The sequence below is a fragment of the Microcaecilia unicolor genome, chromosome 1, assembly GCF_901765095.1.
Source record: "Microcaecilia unicolor chromosome 1, aMicUni1.1, whole genome shotgun sequence".
Lineage (NCBI taxonomy): Eukaryota > Metazoa > Chordata > Amphibia > Gymnophiona > Siphonopidae > Microcaecilia > Microcaecilia unicolor.
In genome coordinates this window covers 284244349-284260757 of record NC_044031.1, presented here as the reverse complement: position 1 = coordinate 284260757, position 16409 = coordinate 284244349, and the positions used below count along the sequence as shown (strand labels likewise).

The 16409-nt window shown below is 42.3% G+C and overlaps 1 protein-coding gene across 1 annotated transcript in view; it reads left to right on the top strand.

Moving 5' to 3' along the window:
- Nucleotides 1-16409, top strand: part of GRIN2B (glutamate ionotropic receptor NMDA type subunit 2B) — an 854212-nt gene that overhangs the window by 741475 nt on the left and 96328 nt on the right. Inside the window, exon 4 of the mRNA XM_030207195.1 lies at nt 9227-9435. Within this exon, the coding sequence (XP_030063055.1) occupies nt 9227-9435 (209 nt within the window). The remainder of the gene's footprint in view (nt 1-9226; nt 9436-16409) is intronic.

The window sequence follows — 16409 nt, the reverse complement described above, 5'->3', positions numbered from 1 at the left end:
TATCTATACTGCACTACCTACATCCAGAAGCATTACACATATTGTAAGTAGTAGTAGTTTTACGTAGATAAAATACTATTTAGCACCAAACGTTTCTGCTCTCCTCCAAAAACTTCAATACAGTAACTTCCTTTTAGCATGGGAGTGGAGTAGCCTCCTAGTTAGAACCCACAGAAGCTAGGATTCATATCCCACTTCTACTGATGCTTCTTGTGATCTTGGGTAAGTCACTTCACCCTTCATTGTTTTAGGGCTAGATTTACTGTATGCTATTGCTGGATTGATGGGCATTATTTGTCTTCAGGTTCCATTTTATACAATGGGACCTATTTACTATTAACACACTTTAATTGTTTTAGCACATGCTAACCCGATAATGCACTTCAGTAAACTTAGCCTTTAACTTGGAGGGTCTCTGGTGTCAGGGGAATACTTACTGTACCTCATCGTAATTTGCCTTGAGCTATCACTGAAAAGGCATGAGCGAAGTCAAAGAAAGAATGCATGCCAATGCTTTTTAATAAGTACTCTGATTTTTTTTTTGTGCCTTGTTAAATGAATCTTAATTTGAGAATCTTTAACCTTTGGTGATTTTACAGATGGCTGTAAGAAATTAAACTTCCTCATGTGTTATGTGGTTTTTCTGGCTGCTGTAATATGTCTTCACACTAAGACTGCTTGTGATCATGTTCTTACTCCTCTCTGAATTCTCTCTCCCTTCAACAGTTTTGCCAAAGGCTCAAAAACTGTCCAGCAGGGATTCTCTTAATTAATGACTGGTAATTTATATATCAATCATGTTGTCTTTGTATGCCCTCCCTCCTTCCCCCACTTAGGCTATCCTTTTGCTGTCTGCACATTAGCAGATATCAGGAAGTACTTTTTTTTAATAATCAATTTTCACTTTTTGTTATTGGTGTTCAGTTGAACAAAGAACAAATTTTACTCTTCAAATTGAAAAGGAAAAATGTCAGTTATACTGTATCTCTGGATTACTATTGTTCTATTTCTGAATTGGTTTCGATTCTCATTGCAAATATACTGATTTTATTCCAACGGCCCAGGAAAAGATTTGCATGCAGAAGAGCATAATCCACCCTTTCATACTGAGATTTATAATACAGTTCTTATATATAAAGAGCAAAATATTTGGCCTTAATGGCCCCAGAGATATGCAGGTATTTCACTGTATGCATAATTGGGAATACAGCCAGAAAAATATGGTCAAGGCTTGTAATATAGCTGAGTTTAGAAAACATTTGGATAGATTTCTAGCCATCTGGTCCATTAACCATTATTTAGCAAGACAGATATAGAGTTATCCTCCTGCTTGTAGAAGTGAGCAACATGGACTGACCTCGCAGTTTTGGATTTGACAAGTGCTAGGGGGTATGCAATCAAGCTACAAAGTAGTAAATTAAAAATGAATCTAAGAAATTAGCTCCAGCAGGGCCACAACTCAGGAACTCCAATTTATCATAATTAATCTTGAGACTTAGGCAACACTGTAAACAGATCCCTCCAAACAGCAATATATCATCAACAAAAAGTTATATTTTTTGGTCTGTGGTTCTCAGACAGATACCTGAAGCAACAGCAGAGCCACAAATTTTAATAGCCAAGGGTTCCAGGGTGAGTACAAAAAGTAAGGGGAACAAAAGGCAGTAAGTGCTCCATTCAGACAAAGCTGGGCCTCTGGGGCTGCATAAAAAACACGGATCCAATGCAGAAAATCCTCTCCCAACCCCTACCGACCCAAAAACCACTGCATATATTGCCAGTTGCCCTGTCAAAAGCTTTTTGGCATCCAGGCTGACCAGTGCCACCCCTGCCCTAATACCATCCCGCACCATAAGGGCTAACAAACCTCACACAATGTTAGTAGAGGCATAACACCCAAGCACGAAACCAGTTTGATCTGCATGTACCAGTTTAGGGAAAACCGTATTCAGCCTGGATGCCAAGACAGAGGTCAGCAGTTTTAGATCTTGATTGATTAAGGAAATGGGACGATAAAAGCCTACCTGTTCTAGATCTGTGCCTGGCTTGGGAAGGAGTACTAAATGGGTCTTATTTTGATATAGCTCCTTAGTGCCAGTGGTGAAAAAAAATCCTAATACATGGTACACAAGGATTCTGCTACAAGATCTGCCATAAATTTATAAAATTTGCCACCAAAGCCATCTGGCCTTGGGACCTTAGCCATTTTTAGGCAATGAATAAGCCTGTCTGATCTCTCCAACAGCAATAGGACATCCCAGAAGAGTAGCCTCATGAGAGGTTAGTTATATATCTCCAAAAAACTGATACTGCTGTAGAATATCCATAGGACCTCTACCATAAAGTTGTTTATAAAAACCCAAGAAGGCCTGAGCTACGGAGGTCGGATCCTGTACCACAGCACCATTAACCCGAAGCTTGGTAACGCTTTTCCGGACTTTAGCCGGTCTGACAAGATTAGCCAAATCTTTCCAGTTTTATTCCCCCACTTATATAATTTATCGCCCCCCCCCCCTTTTTTTTTTACAAAGCCATGGTAGCGGCTGCTGGTGCAGTAATGCCAACACAGCCCATTGAAAGTGAATGAGCTGTGTCAGCATTACTGCATGGCTTTTTAAATGGGGGATTATATTTTTGGTTCAGGAAGGAATCTCTGTCACCACTCACGCAACGCAGCTCTTCATATTCTTGTACACTCAAAGGGGAAATATGCTTTGTTCGCCAATACTGCAACTTGGTAGCGAGGTCTAACAACTGTGCATCTCTTCGCTTTTGAACAAGACTAACATATCCAATAATTTTTGTTTTGTTTTTTTGTAAAAAGCATGAATATACATGTTGAGTACACAGACCCCTTTTAACACCTTATTTTTTTTGAGCAGGATTATTTTTTTGCATGGGCATTTGTGCACTGTTGGGGCTGGTTTTGGTGGTCTGTGTTGCCTTTATAACATAGGCTGTAAATAGGTACCATTGTGGACTTCCTGTATAAGTATCTTAGTATAAAATTGCCTCCCACATAAGAAGGGGGATCCTCAGATGCAATGTTATAGGTTATTTTTTCCCTTCTAACCTGTGTGTTCAGAGATGGTGTGATTAGTTCCGTTTGTGGGTACCTTGGAGTTAATTCTATATACTGGTTTTTTCACATGTAAAATGGATCTTAAAATTACCCCATGGGTTACACTCGTAAAAAGTGTGAATGGTGACTAAAATGTGTATTTATACCACATCCATCTAAGCCTTCTTTTTTTTGGGGGGGGGAGGGGAGCAGAACCACAAAGTGTGCAAGGTCTCTCATTTGCATGTGCACACATACCCCATCTCTTAAGCTAGAGTAAATATCTGTGGCTCTAGATGCATTTTCCTCTGGTTTAGGCCTAAAATGTATCCATGTCCGATTTTGTACATTTTGCTAGAAATGTCCAAAAATCAAGTGGGGAACGTACCCATTTTAGAACCTGAAAAACAACTCTATCTTCTCGGTTCAAAAATTGTCTTTGGCCTAGGTCTTTTGTGCTCAGTGCATTTTTCTTTTGGGACCATTTTGGAAAATAAAACATCCAAGAGAAAAACGTCCAAAACCAGCCATTGGGATCTCTGGGGGCCATCATTTTTAGTAGACTGATCACACAGACATCCCAGCAGAGTAATGGGGCAGCCTAGGGGGCACTGTAGTGTACTTTACATAAAAGGTCCCAGGTACACATCTCACCATAATCCCCTTATATTAGTCATTCAGGGCACCTTTTGGTCACTTAATCATGATTGAAACAAATCTAGCCAAAAATGTCTTAATTTTGGCCCTAGATGTTTTCATTTTATTCCATTATTGCAGAAAAAGTCAGTCTTTGGGGCCGTCCAAAACATGCCCCTTGAAATTTGGATGAACTGTGGAGCAGAATGTCTAAAATTGAGGTGTTGAAAATGGCAACTTGGATGTTTTTGAGAGAAAACATCCTTCTGCTTTATGATGATTTTTGGATCTTTTTTTTGTTTGTTTTGAAAATGAGCCCCATAGGTGTCTATAGGTCTTTAGGAAACAGGCTAAAAATTGGTGCCTTCTTAATCTAGTTGACTTGTTCTAAAATGTCCCTCATAGTGATTTCTTCACATGTATTCAGTGGTGTAGCCATAGGTGGGCTTGGGTGGGCCAGGGCCTACCCATTTATGGCTCAGGCCCACTCAAAAGTAGCACGTTTAGTGGTAACTGGTGGGAATCCCAAGATCCACCAGCTGAAGATTTCCCCCTGATGGTAACAAAAACGCTACTCTCCATGACACCGGCACCTGTGCATGCTCAGTTTTCAGTGCATTCCTGCTTCCAAGGTGGAAAGAAGCATTTTCCCGCCAGCTGAGATTTGGGGGGGGGGGGGGGGGGGGGGGGGAACACTTGGTGCCCACCCAATTCTTGCCTAGGCCCACCCAAAATCTGTTGTCTGGCTACACCCCTGTATGTATTAATCAAGAAGGAATGATCTCCTAAGCTTCAATCCTGATTCCTATCTCTAAACAAATATGTGCTCTCTATCTGACTCTGTTCATTATCATGTGATGAAATAATCCCATATTCTTTTAGAAGACCATTGTTCTAGTAGAATGAAATACATTCAAATCAAAATAATTCACTTTCTAGAAAGTACAAATGAAATTCCATTAACCAATACTCTTGTGTATGTTATTACCTTGAAAGTCTGAGCAATTCTTTATTTGTGCATTTCATTCCTCTACATTCTCCTTGCAAATGACTCTCTTGTTTTGCTCCCTTCCATTTCCTCTTTCTTTTTATTGTACCACAATATTTATGTTGTACAAAAGAATCCTTTGTAACAGGATATCTAGAACTAGCAGTATCACCTTCTCTGATCATCCTATCTGATATTATTTGTCATCCTCTTGTAGCCTAGAAACGAGATATTGTGCATCACTCAACATTTGTTGTGTAACGTGCAAAAATAAATGTCTGTGCCTAAGGGAAATACAGTAAGTACTAACCCATCAAGCAAACTCATACAGAGTTTCTGGGGGACTGCAAAAAAGTTTTTCATAGATTAAAATAACACTTTTAAAAACTGTCCTTACATAGTAACATAGTAAGTGACGGCAGATAAAGACCTGAATGGTCCATCCAGTCTGCCCAACAGTCACATTCATTCTCAGTTCAAGATTAAATCAACAATGAATGTGATATTATATGCTTGATTATTGTCTTTCTTTGGTGTTTCTGGGACACAGATCATAGAAGTTCACCCAACTCTGTCCTTAAGTTCCAACTACTGGACTTGCTGTCAAAGCCCACTCCAGCCTATCTGAATTTGTCTTGTCATTTGTGGGACACAGACCATAAAAGTCTGCCCGGCACTGTCCTCGTGTTCCAAATTACTGGAGTTTCCGTCGATGCTCTTTACAGGCCATCCTAAACCGGATTGCTATATGCAGAACTCAGACCATACAAGCCAGCCCAGCACTGGCCTCAGTTGATACAGGCAGAGTTGCCATCTAAGCACCACTTGACATTTAGACATATATGCAAACCTTTAAGTTTTGGTTTTATACCATTCATTTTCTAATTAGAGATCCTTTGTGTTCATCCCATGCCATTTTGAATTCCACCACAGATTTGCTCTCCACCACCTCCTCCCTTGGGAGGGCATTCAAGGCATCAACCACACTCTCTGTGAAAAATAATTTTCTGACATTACTCCTCAGTCTACAACCCTGTAACCTCAATTCATGTCCTCCAGGTTTACCATTTTTCCTTCTCTGGAAAATATTTGTTTCTATATTAATACCTTTCAAGTATTTAAATGTCTGTATCATATCTCCTCTGTCCCTCCTCTCCTCTAGGGTATACATATTCAGGTCTTCCAGTCTCTTCACATATGTCTTTTGACACAATCCCCTTATAATTTTTGTCACCTTCCTCTGGAACGCTTCAAGTCTTCTTACATCTTTAGCAAGATACAGCCTCCAAAAATGAATACAATACTCCAGGTGGGGCCTCACCAACAACTTTGATACCCCTGTACAACACCCTTCTCAGGAAAGAGTGTGTACGATGTGCAAATAGTGCACCCTCTTTAAGAAAAGTGCACACTGTAACGACATTCATTTGACAAAAACAACAATAAAAACACATAAACAAGAAATGTTTTGGGTGCCCATCCCTAGTTGGTATTCTGTAAGAGATTATTTGCATTTGCAAGTTCCACATAAGCCGTAGTATTCTATATATTGATGAGAATTTCAACAGCAGTTTGTGCTGTCTTGAATTCTCTATACTATGCACAGTTTATGAGTTCATCAAAAGTTAGTGCTTCCATTACTGGCCTATGCAGCCCTAACAGCCAATAAGAAGAGGCTGCCTGCATTTTATTTCAGCACTCATCTCTAGGCTTCTATCGCTCAGCAGGTAGACAGCTTGGAGTCAGTTTTATGTTGCAGCCTTTCTATGACTTGATGTTTCCTGGCACCCATCAGGAAATCACATACTCCCACTAGAAGTTTCCAGAGGGGTATTGATCTAAGGAGAGTAGTGTAGAAGCCTCTGGAAACTGGGGGAAAATAGGAGGGTTTATGTTAATAGGCACATGGACCTGGTGGCAGCAATAAAGTATTTTAAGCCTTCTGCTTGCCCTTCAAAGTTGTCTTGGGTTCCATCTCCCACCTTTGACCCATGCTAATAGGGAGATCCCTCCTGTCCAGCCCAATGCAGTAACCTGAATGCAGAATCAGCCTGCTGTACCCCCAACAGTTGGCACTTCATAGGCATTTGCTAAAGGAACAAGGATTCAAGGACCAAGGTACAAGTAAAAGACCCCAAAATCCGATTGCTGGCTTGTTTTAGTGGGGAGGTATGGGGAACCTTCCTACCCCTGTGTAGTCTATAGAAAACAAGAGACAATTAATTCAGAGTAGCTGCTGTTACATCCAGGCATCCTTCAAATTCTAACCAGAGCAGGCAGGAGGAGAAAATTACTGTAACATCTGATAAGATTTTCACTGCAGAGCCTCGGTGTCTATCTTTTAGATACCAAGGAGCCTGTAAGTGTTACCAACTAATGAACTCTTAATAACAGGTAACATCTGCTTAACTACACCATCATTTGTAAAGAACTGTACAAGCCAAGCTGTCACCTACCTGGTGATTAGGCTTCAGTAAAGAGGAAAATAAGAAGAATCTGTTTTGTTTGTTTTTTTGTACAACTAGAAGAGAGGAGAAAAGCTACTGTATATAGTTGGCCATCTGTTTTGAGAAGTTGGAAGCTGAAAGGTTCTGGTTCCAGCAAAAGAACTGGTGTAGTTTCCATGATTATATAACATGTGAAGTCTGATACAGAGCTTGCTTGGCCTCCTAGGGAAATCCTGGTCCCAACCCATAAATAATAGTGAGTACCCTTTGTGTCCAGCTATCCTGGGCAAAGTCTAGGTAGCTGCCCAGACCACCTTAACCATGGGGTTACGTGTGTATTCCTGTTGCCTAAAACGAGGCGGCTCATTTTAGAACTGCCCTGTAGAGGGACATTTTATAAAGTTACACCTAGTTATTGTACATTTTTATGCACCAAGTATACATCTCTTTTATAAGTCAAGTAAGTAGATACAAAAGAACGTGTTTACATGTAGGCACATACACCGTCAGCTTGATGGCTGGTGTAAATCCTAATGCATATTTTCCATATGTAAGGAGATTTATTATCTACACGTATAAGAACAGTTACTGTTATTTCATTTATAGCCCGCCAAAGCCGACAAGCAGTTCTCAGCAGATAACAAACCAAAGATGTAGGATAGAACAAAGAATTGTATATCTGCATTATAAACAATACACCTAGCCAGACTATATTTACGATACAAAATTGTTTTTAACACTGTTTTGAAAATATTAATACTGGACACCAATTTTAAGAAATTTGGAGGAACAGACCACAAGCTGGCAGCTTGAAATGAAAATAAAGATACATTTTCTTTGAAGTAACTCCTCTAGGACTCGGAAATGATAACGCCATTCTATTCCTGACATTATAGATTTGACAAATTAATGGCCTACATATGAGCAGTTGAGGGCGCAGGGGGAGCAGAGAGCAGACTGCCGACGGCGCCGGTGTGTATTTTAAATGTGACAGATCACCCATACATTGAGGAATTAGGTCATTTAAAATCTTGAAAATCAGCCCAACTTAAACAATATTCTGTCTTTGACTGGAAGCCAGTGCAAGGACAAAAAAAAGGTGTTATCCTATTCTATTTTTTCAAAGAATATATTAGACATGACATGTACATACTTATATGCCAATTGCTATTTAATAAAAGGTCATTTATGTATGCAAGCGGTTCTGTACGCAGGTATGCACGGTTGGGTTCAGGGAAAATATAAGGAAGGCCAGTAGGGCAGTTTTGATTTACACTATGCTCTGTTGTACTTATGCATCAGTTTCTGCAAATCAAAATTTAACCTGTCAGTTTACAAAGGAATCAAATAACCCTATGATACCTCGAGCAAGGGTTGTGGGTGGGCCGGTGAAATGACACAGCTGGTCAAAAGGGTATAAGCAAAACATGTGTTTATTTAACAGAATCCTGAGGCCTGTTACGTCACAGGCCTAGGAACATATGGTGGGAAAACCTCTATGGTAGTAACACAATCTTAAGTAGGCTCTGGCTGGCAGGCCCAAAGCACAGTCTGTAGCTGCTGGGGATGCCACGTCCCAAACGCAGCCTGTAAGCTCTTGATTTTTTTCTGAGTTCCAGGTCTGGCTCCGGCCAGACCTCAAAGCAAGGCTTGTAGGTCTCAATTAAGAAGCAAAAGTGACTTACCTCAGCAGGGTCACGATCTTTACATAGGCGCTGCAGCAGCATATGCTGGGGCTTCAACTCTTCTCTCCCTGGGTCTCCTTAACCTCAGTCTGGCCCTGCCATTTATACTTCCTGGTTCTGACTTTACTCCTCCCAGCTCACTTCTTCTCAGGACGGACCAGTGATCTTAAGGTGGCTCAGGCTATTTGTGGGACTATTCTTAAGGGTGAGCATCACCCTTAAAATCCCCTCACAACCACAGAAAAGATCCAGTGAATGTTTCTGGAGAGATCTGCTAATTTCAACATTTTTTATGTTCACCCATTTCTTAGTTTTATTTGGTATCCATAAACTGTTATGCATCCAAGGTCGGTAAAAAGCTGTATTAGTGATGTCTTCTGTTTCTTTTTTTTTTTTTTTTCTCTCTAAGGTGGGGAAGTACAAGGATAGAAATGTACAGATGAAGCATTTTGTCTGGCCACCTGATGACCTTTATCCAGATTCGGAAGAGTATGGCGAAGATCACCTGAGCATCGTGACTCTAGAGGAGGCTCCGTTCGTCATTGTAGAGGATGTAGACCCGCTCAGTGGCACCTGTATGAGGAATACTGTCCCCTGCCGAGAACACATTCGACAAGAGTATGATGCACCTTTTAATGTCATCTTCACCAATCACTTCTCACTCTCCCACACTCTCATATCCCCATATGCTCTCCCTTTGTTCTCTATTGACCCTCTCACACCCTTTTCTGTCCCCCTTCATTTCCTCCTTCAGGTCCACTTCCTTATAGAACTGTCCTCTTAAACTTTCATCCTGTCCCTCCCTTAATTTCTTTCTTTCTTTCTTTCTTGTTTCTGTGCACTACTGGGATTAGCTTTTGAAACTTGCATTAATCAAGCTAATGTTTAAATAAAGGCATTGCATTTACAGGACGGTTCAACAAACTGGCTCCTAGAAGTACAATCTAAAAAAGAAACAGGGAAAATCTAAAAATGAATAATAGTGAATTTTAGGGAAATACAGAAAACTCTCATGACATAACAATGTTCAAAAATGTGCAGGAAAAGACCTCATAAAGACCGTTACAGACGATACTGAGGCATAGATTTTAAGTAGCCACTTAACACTGTACTCAGTCAAAAAATAATCATAGGTCTGAAAAGCCTCCACATACTTTTAATAACTTTAATAATGTCAAAAAATCTTTTCAAAAATGTCAAAATTTCAGATCTGTTCAATAATATCCACCAAATGAACACAGTGTATCAAAGTAAAAAACACACTTAACTTTAGTCGCACTGCAGTGTTACTTTTGACTGCGTGAAAACTTCACAGCACTATAAACATCTCGGCTTGTAATCCAATGTTGGGGAGGATCCAATCCGATCTTCAAGCGGCGAGGATCTTTACTCTCACTACACGTTGTGTCTGTTCCCCCCTTGAATTGGCTGAGGTCCTGACAGGGACGCGTTTCGCAAACGGCTTCTTCTGGAGATCCAGCCGTAGAATTGCTTGTGCTGTTCATCAGTTCTGTTCTCAATATATTGAACAGAACTGGAGAACATCCCAACATTGGATTACAAGCCAAGATGTTTGAAATTTTGACATTTTTTAAAAGATTTTTTGACATCATTAAAGTTATTAAGAAGTATGTGGAGGTTTTTCAGACCTATGATTACTTTTTGACTGAGTACAGTGTTAAGTGGCTACTTAAAATCTATGCCTCAGTATTACCTGTATCGGTCTTTATGAGGTCTTTTCCGCCACGTTTTTGAACATTGTTATGTCATGAGAGTTTCCTGTATTTTCCTAAAATTCACCAGCATTCTTTTTTAGATTTTCCCTATTTCTTATATGGTGAAATTGTTTTTATTCTTTTTTTGTTGTTGTCCTAGAGGTACGAGCCCCTTGGCACATCAAGCTGCCTTTAATTGACAGGCACCTATGTGCACTAGGTGCTATTCTGTGAGGTAGCGTCTAAGTACCATAGCACCTAACAGCAAAGGGGGGGGGGGTACATGTGGGCAGAGCATGGGCGTGTCTCCCAATTACATATGTAGTTTATAGAAGACAGTAAATTTGTGCGACACTTGGTGCACTTAGGTGTGCCAGCTTACACCAGCCATTGACTTGGTATAAGAGGGCACACCAATACTGACATATGCTAGTATTATACAATAGAATCTTGTTTATGTTTATTAGAGTTGATAAGAAGGTCAGAGTGGTTTACAAAAAACAACAATAGAAAACACAGAAATAGAAAAGAACTCTGTAATGCAATAGGAAAGCAACATGTACAGTGGTGGAAATAAGTATTTGATCCCTTGCTGATTTTGTAAGTTTGCCCACTGACAAAGACATGAGCAGCCCATAATTGAAGGGTAGGTTATTGGTAACAGTGAGAGATAGCACATCACAAATTAAATCCGGAAAATCACATTGTGGAAAGTATATGAATTTATTTGAATTCTGCAGAGGGAAATAAGTATTTAATCCCTCTGGCAAACAAGACCTAATACTTGGTGGCAAAACCCTTGTTGGCAAGCACAGCGGTCAGACGTCTTCTGTAGTTGATGATGAGGTTTGCACACATGTCAGGAGGAATTTTGGTCCACTCCTCTTTGCAGATCATCTCTAAATCATTAAGAGTTCTGGGCTGTCGCTTGGCAACTCGCAGCTTCAGCTCCCTCCATAAGTTTTCAATGGGATTAAGGTCTGGTGACTGGCTAGGCCACTCCATGACCCTAATGTGCTTCTTCCTGAGCCACTCCTTTGTTGCCTTGGCTGTATGTTTTGGGTCATTGTCGTGCTGGAAGACCCAGCCACGACCCATTTTTAAGGCCCTGGCGGAGGGAAGGAGGTTGTCACTCAGAATTGTACGGTACATGGCCCCATCCATTCTCCCATTGATGCGGTGAAGTAGTCCTGTGCCCTTAGCAGAGAAACACCCCCAAAACATAACATTTCCACCTCCATGCTTGACAGTGGGGACGGTGTTCTTTGGGTCATAGGCAGCATTTCTCTTCCTCCAAACACGGCGAGTTGAGTTCATGCCAAAGAGCTCAATTTTTGTCTCATCTGACCACAGCACCTTCTCCCAATCACTCTCGGCATCATCCAGGTGTTCACTGGCAAACTTCAGACGGGCCGTCACATGTGCCTTCCGGAGCAGGGGGACCTTGCGGGCACTGCAGGATTGCAATCCGTTATGTCGTAATGTGTTACCAATGGTTTTCGTGGTGACAGTGGTCCCAGCTGCCTTGAGATCATTGACAAGTTCCCCCCTTGTAGTTGTAGGCTGATTTCTAACCTTCCTCATGATCAAGGATACCCCACGAGGTGAGATTTTGCGTGGAGCCCCAGATCTTTGTCGATTGACAGTCATTTTGTACTTCTTCCATTTTCTTACTATGGCACCAACAGTTGTCTCCTTCTCGCCCAGCGTCTTACTGATGGTTTTGTAGCCCATTCCAGCCTTGTGCAGGTGTATGATCTTGTCCCTGACATCCTTAGACAGCTCCTTGCTCTTGGCCATTTTGTAGAGGTTAGAGTCTGACTGATTCACTGAGTCTGTGGACAGGTGTCTTTCATACAGGTGACCATTGCCGACAGCTGTCTGTCATGCAGGTAACGAGTTGATTTGGAGCATCTACCTGGTCTGTAGGGGCCAGATCTCTTACTGGTTGGTGGGGGATCAAATACTTATTTCCCTCTGCAGAATGCAAATAAATTCATATACTTTCCACAATGTGATTTTCCGGATTTAATTTGTGATGTGCTATCTCTCACTGTTACCAATAACCTACCCTTCAATTATGGGCTGCTCATGTCTTTGTCAGTGGGCAAACTTACAAAATCAGCAAGGGATCAAATACTTATTTCCACCACTGTATATCAAGAGCAAACAGATCTAAAAATAATTTTAAAAAACCACGAAAAACCATAATAAAATCACGGTACTGCATTTGAAAGAAATGTTCTCTAGGGCTGAAGGCCAACAGCTTGAGTGAAAAAATAGGATTTCAGTATTGTCTTAACTGTCTTAAAGGATGGTTCTGTTCATAATGTCCTTAACAGACATTACCGGACTCTTCTTCCCCCTTTCCCTCCCTAAGTTCCTCCCCAATTGTACCTACCATACATGTACCTCATTCTACCACAATATCACTTTGTATTCATTCATACTATGTATTTGTTCAGACCAGAATTGGCTAACACCGTTAATGGTTATATGTAAGCCACATTGAGCCTGCAAAAAGGTGGGAAAATGTGCGATACAAATGTAACAAATAATAATAATATTGAGGGAAGTAACCCATTCCAGAGTTTAAGCCCCAGGAAAAAGAATGTAGAGTGCTTAGTGGATTCTAGATGGGCCAGTTTGGGAGGGAGGAGTACCCATTGGTGAGAATCAAGAGATGAAGCAGTCTCCATACAGGAGGTGCTGATGCGTGGATCTCCACACAGCCAGGACTAGGCACCTGCTTTGACCCCACAGATTCATCAGCCTGCTTCTACACCGGCATCCTAAACTTTACCGACGTTAGCCCTCGATGAGTACCTCCAGGCCTTGCTCCTAGAGCTTATGGCAGTGTTCTTGCAGAGTGCAACAGCGTCTGGGGTACTTGCACCAGCCATGCCTCTTGCTTCAGTGCTGCATGGCCACAAGTCTGCAGTGAGGTCTCCGATGCCAGTGTCACTTGTGGTCTCGGTGCTGACTGCCACCCATGTTGGCACACCTTCGACGTCAGTGGAGGAAGCTTCACCGGAGTCGAGGCCAGAGCCAACATCTCAACGCCTCTCTCTGGGTCATGGTACCTCTTTGTCGAGGTGGGCTCGGTCTCAGCCCTCCCATGAGGAGATCTTGGCTGATACTGAGAAAAGCGCTCATGGGACTCAAAAGAGGATCCACAGTACTTCTCGGAGGAGGAGTCCTATGGCATCCTATCTGATCCCTCCCCTCCACAGGAAAAGAGGACATCTTTACCTGAGAGCCTTTCCTTCCCCTCTTTTGTGAAGAAGAAGATTGTGGCTGCCATCCCAATTCCTTTGGAAGTGAAGGACGATCCCAGGGCTAAGATGTTTGAGATTCTGGACTAAAACCCTCCTCCTAGAGAAACTGTGATGGTCCGTCGTCATGAGATCTTATGGGATGTTGAAGTGAAGAACTGTGAGTCCCCGCTGTCGGTCCCTGTCCTCCCCAAGAAGACTGACACCATGTACTGGATTCAGTTTTCCTATGGGTTTGATAGGCCCCAGTTGTCTCATCATTCCATGGTGGTAGAATCTGTGCTTAAAAGAGCCAGGAGTTCTAGGGACTGTGTTTTGGAGCCCCCTGGCAGAGAAGCTAGAACCCTGGATTCTTTTGGGTGGAAGATCAGGCTTCCATGATCATCTCCTGTATCCAGTTGTACCAGCTCTACACGAGCCTGTACTTGCGGTCCTTGGTGCGCAGTATATCTGATTTGGCAGACACTGTCCCACCAGAGCAGGCTGAATCTGTTCACCAGCTGGACAAGCAGCAAAAGGCATGTCATACGTTCTTGGCAAGGGGCACCTATGACACTTTTGATATGGCCTCTAGAATCTCTGTCCAGAGTGTAGCGATATGCAGTCTCTCATGGCTGCATATCTCTGACTTGGACCCAGCTGTCCAGCAGAAGTTGGCCGATGCCACTTACTCTCTTTTTGGAGAGTAGGTGGAGGAGGTCACTGACCTCATCGAGAAACACACTGATACCATTGATTATCTCTCCTGCTGGGCACCTTCTGCACCTGTCTCCTTCTCTTGGAGGTTTTCTGGCAAATTGAAGAGGAATACTTATTACTTGCAGAGGCGTAGGTGCCCACCGAAAGCATATCAGTTCAGCTTTCAGCACAAGCAAGTACTTGCAGAGGAACTCTCTGCCCTTTTCAAGGCCTGTGTGGTCAAACCCATTCCACCAGGGAAGAAGGGAAGAGATTCTATTCCAGGTACTTCCTTGTGCAAAAGAAAACAGGAGGGATGCGTCCCATCCTAGACCTAAGGGGCCTGAATAAATTTCTGGTCAAATAAAAGTTCAGGATGGTTTCCCTGGGCACCCTGTTTCCTATTCTTCAGGAAAACGATTGGCCATGCTCTCTGGACTTAAAGGATGCTTATACTCATATCCCAATACTTTCAGTTCATAGGAATATCTTCGATTTCAGCTGAGGACACATCACTTCCCGTATCGCTTGTTGCCTTTTGGTCTCGCGTCGGCTCCCAAAGTTTTCACTAAGTGTCTTGCAGTAAACGCAGTGTTGCTACACAGACTGGTTGTCCATGTGTACCCCTATCTCAACAACTGGCTGGCGAAGAGCACATTGCAGGATGGTGCTCAGGAGTCCTTGCGGAGGACTAGAGCTACTAGGGTTCGTTTTAAACTAGCCCAAGTGCCATCTGCTCCCTGTCCAGTGATTGGAGTTTAATGGAGCCCTGCTAGACATTCAGCCAGCTCAGGCTTTTCTCTCTGTGGCATGGGCAGATGTTCTTGTTGCCCTTGTCACTTGAGTCCAGCAGACGTTGAGGTTACATGGCCTCTACTGATTGCTTCCTTGCATCTTCCTGAGGGTGTATCCAAAGTCTTGCTGTCTTCCAGGAAAGATTCCACTAAGAGGTGTTATTCTTTCAAATGGAGGAGGTTTGCCATTTGATGTGAGGGCTAGGCCCTAGATCCTGTTTCCTGCCCTGCATAGACCCTGCTTGAATTTCTTCTGCATCTCTCCGAGTCTGATCTCAAGACCAACTCCATAAGGTTTCACCTCAGTGCAATTAGTGCTTATCACCAACGTGTGGAGGGTAAGCCCATCTCTGAACAGCCTCTAGTTGTTTGCTTAATGAGAAGTTTTCTCTTTACAAAGCCTCGTCAAACCTGCACCTGTGTCATGGGACTTCAACATCATTCTCACCCAGCTGATAAAAGTTCCTTTTAAGTCACTTGATTCCTGTCATCTGAAGTACTTGACCTGGAAGATCATATTTTGGTGGCTGTTACTTCAGCTTGCAGGGTCAGTAAGCTTCATGCCTTTGTGGCTGATGCACCTTATATGAAGTTCTATCATAACAAAGAACTCCTCCATATGTGCCCTAAGTTCCTATCTAAGGTTGTGTTGGAGTTCCATCTGAACTAGTCAATTGTCTTGCCAACATTCTTTCCCTGACCTCATACCCATCCTGGTGATAGCACACTTTGAACAGCAAGTGAACACTGGCCTTTTACTTGGAACAGACTAGGCCCTACAGACAGTCCACCCAACCTTTTGTTTCTTCTGATAACAATCGGATGGGGTCACCATCGGGAAAGCACCAATTCCAATTGGCTGGCAGATTGCATTTCTTTTACTTATGCCCAGGCTGAGCTGACACTTGAGGGTCATATCAGGGCTCACAATGTCAGAGCCATAGCTACGTTGGTAGTCCACTTGAGGTCAGTCTTGCTGCCCCAACAGAGAGATCTGAATGTGATAGAAGCACTTTCTGTAGTAATGTGTGCAGGGTTTACTAGGGTAGTATTCAGCAGTAAAATAATCCTCTGAATAAGTTAATAAAGTTATTTAACAAGAAGATATTCTGTGTCTAAAAATGTCACTG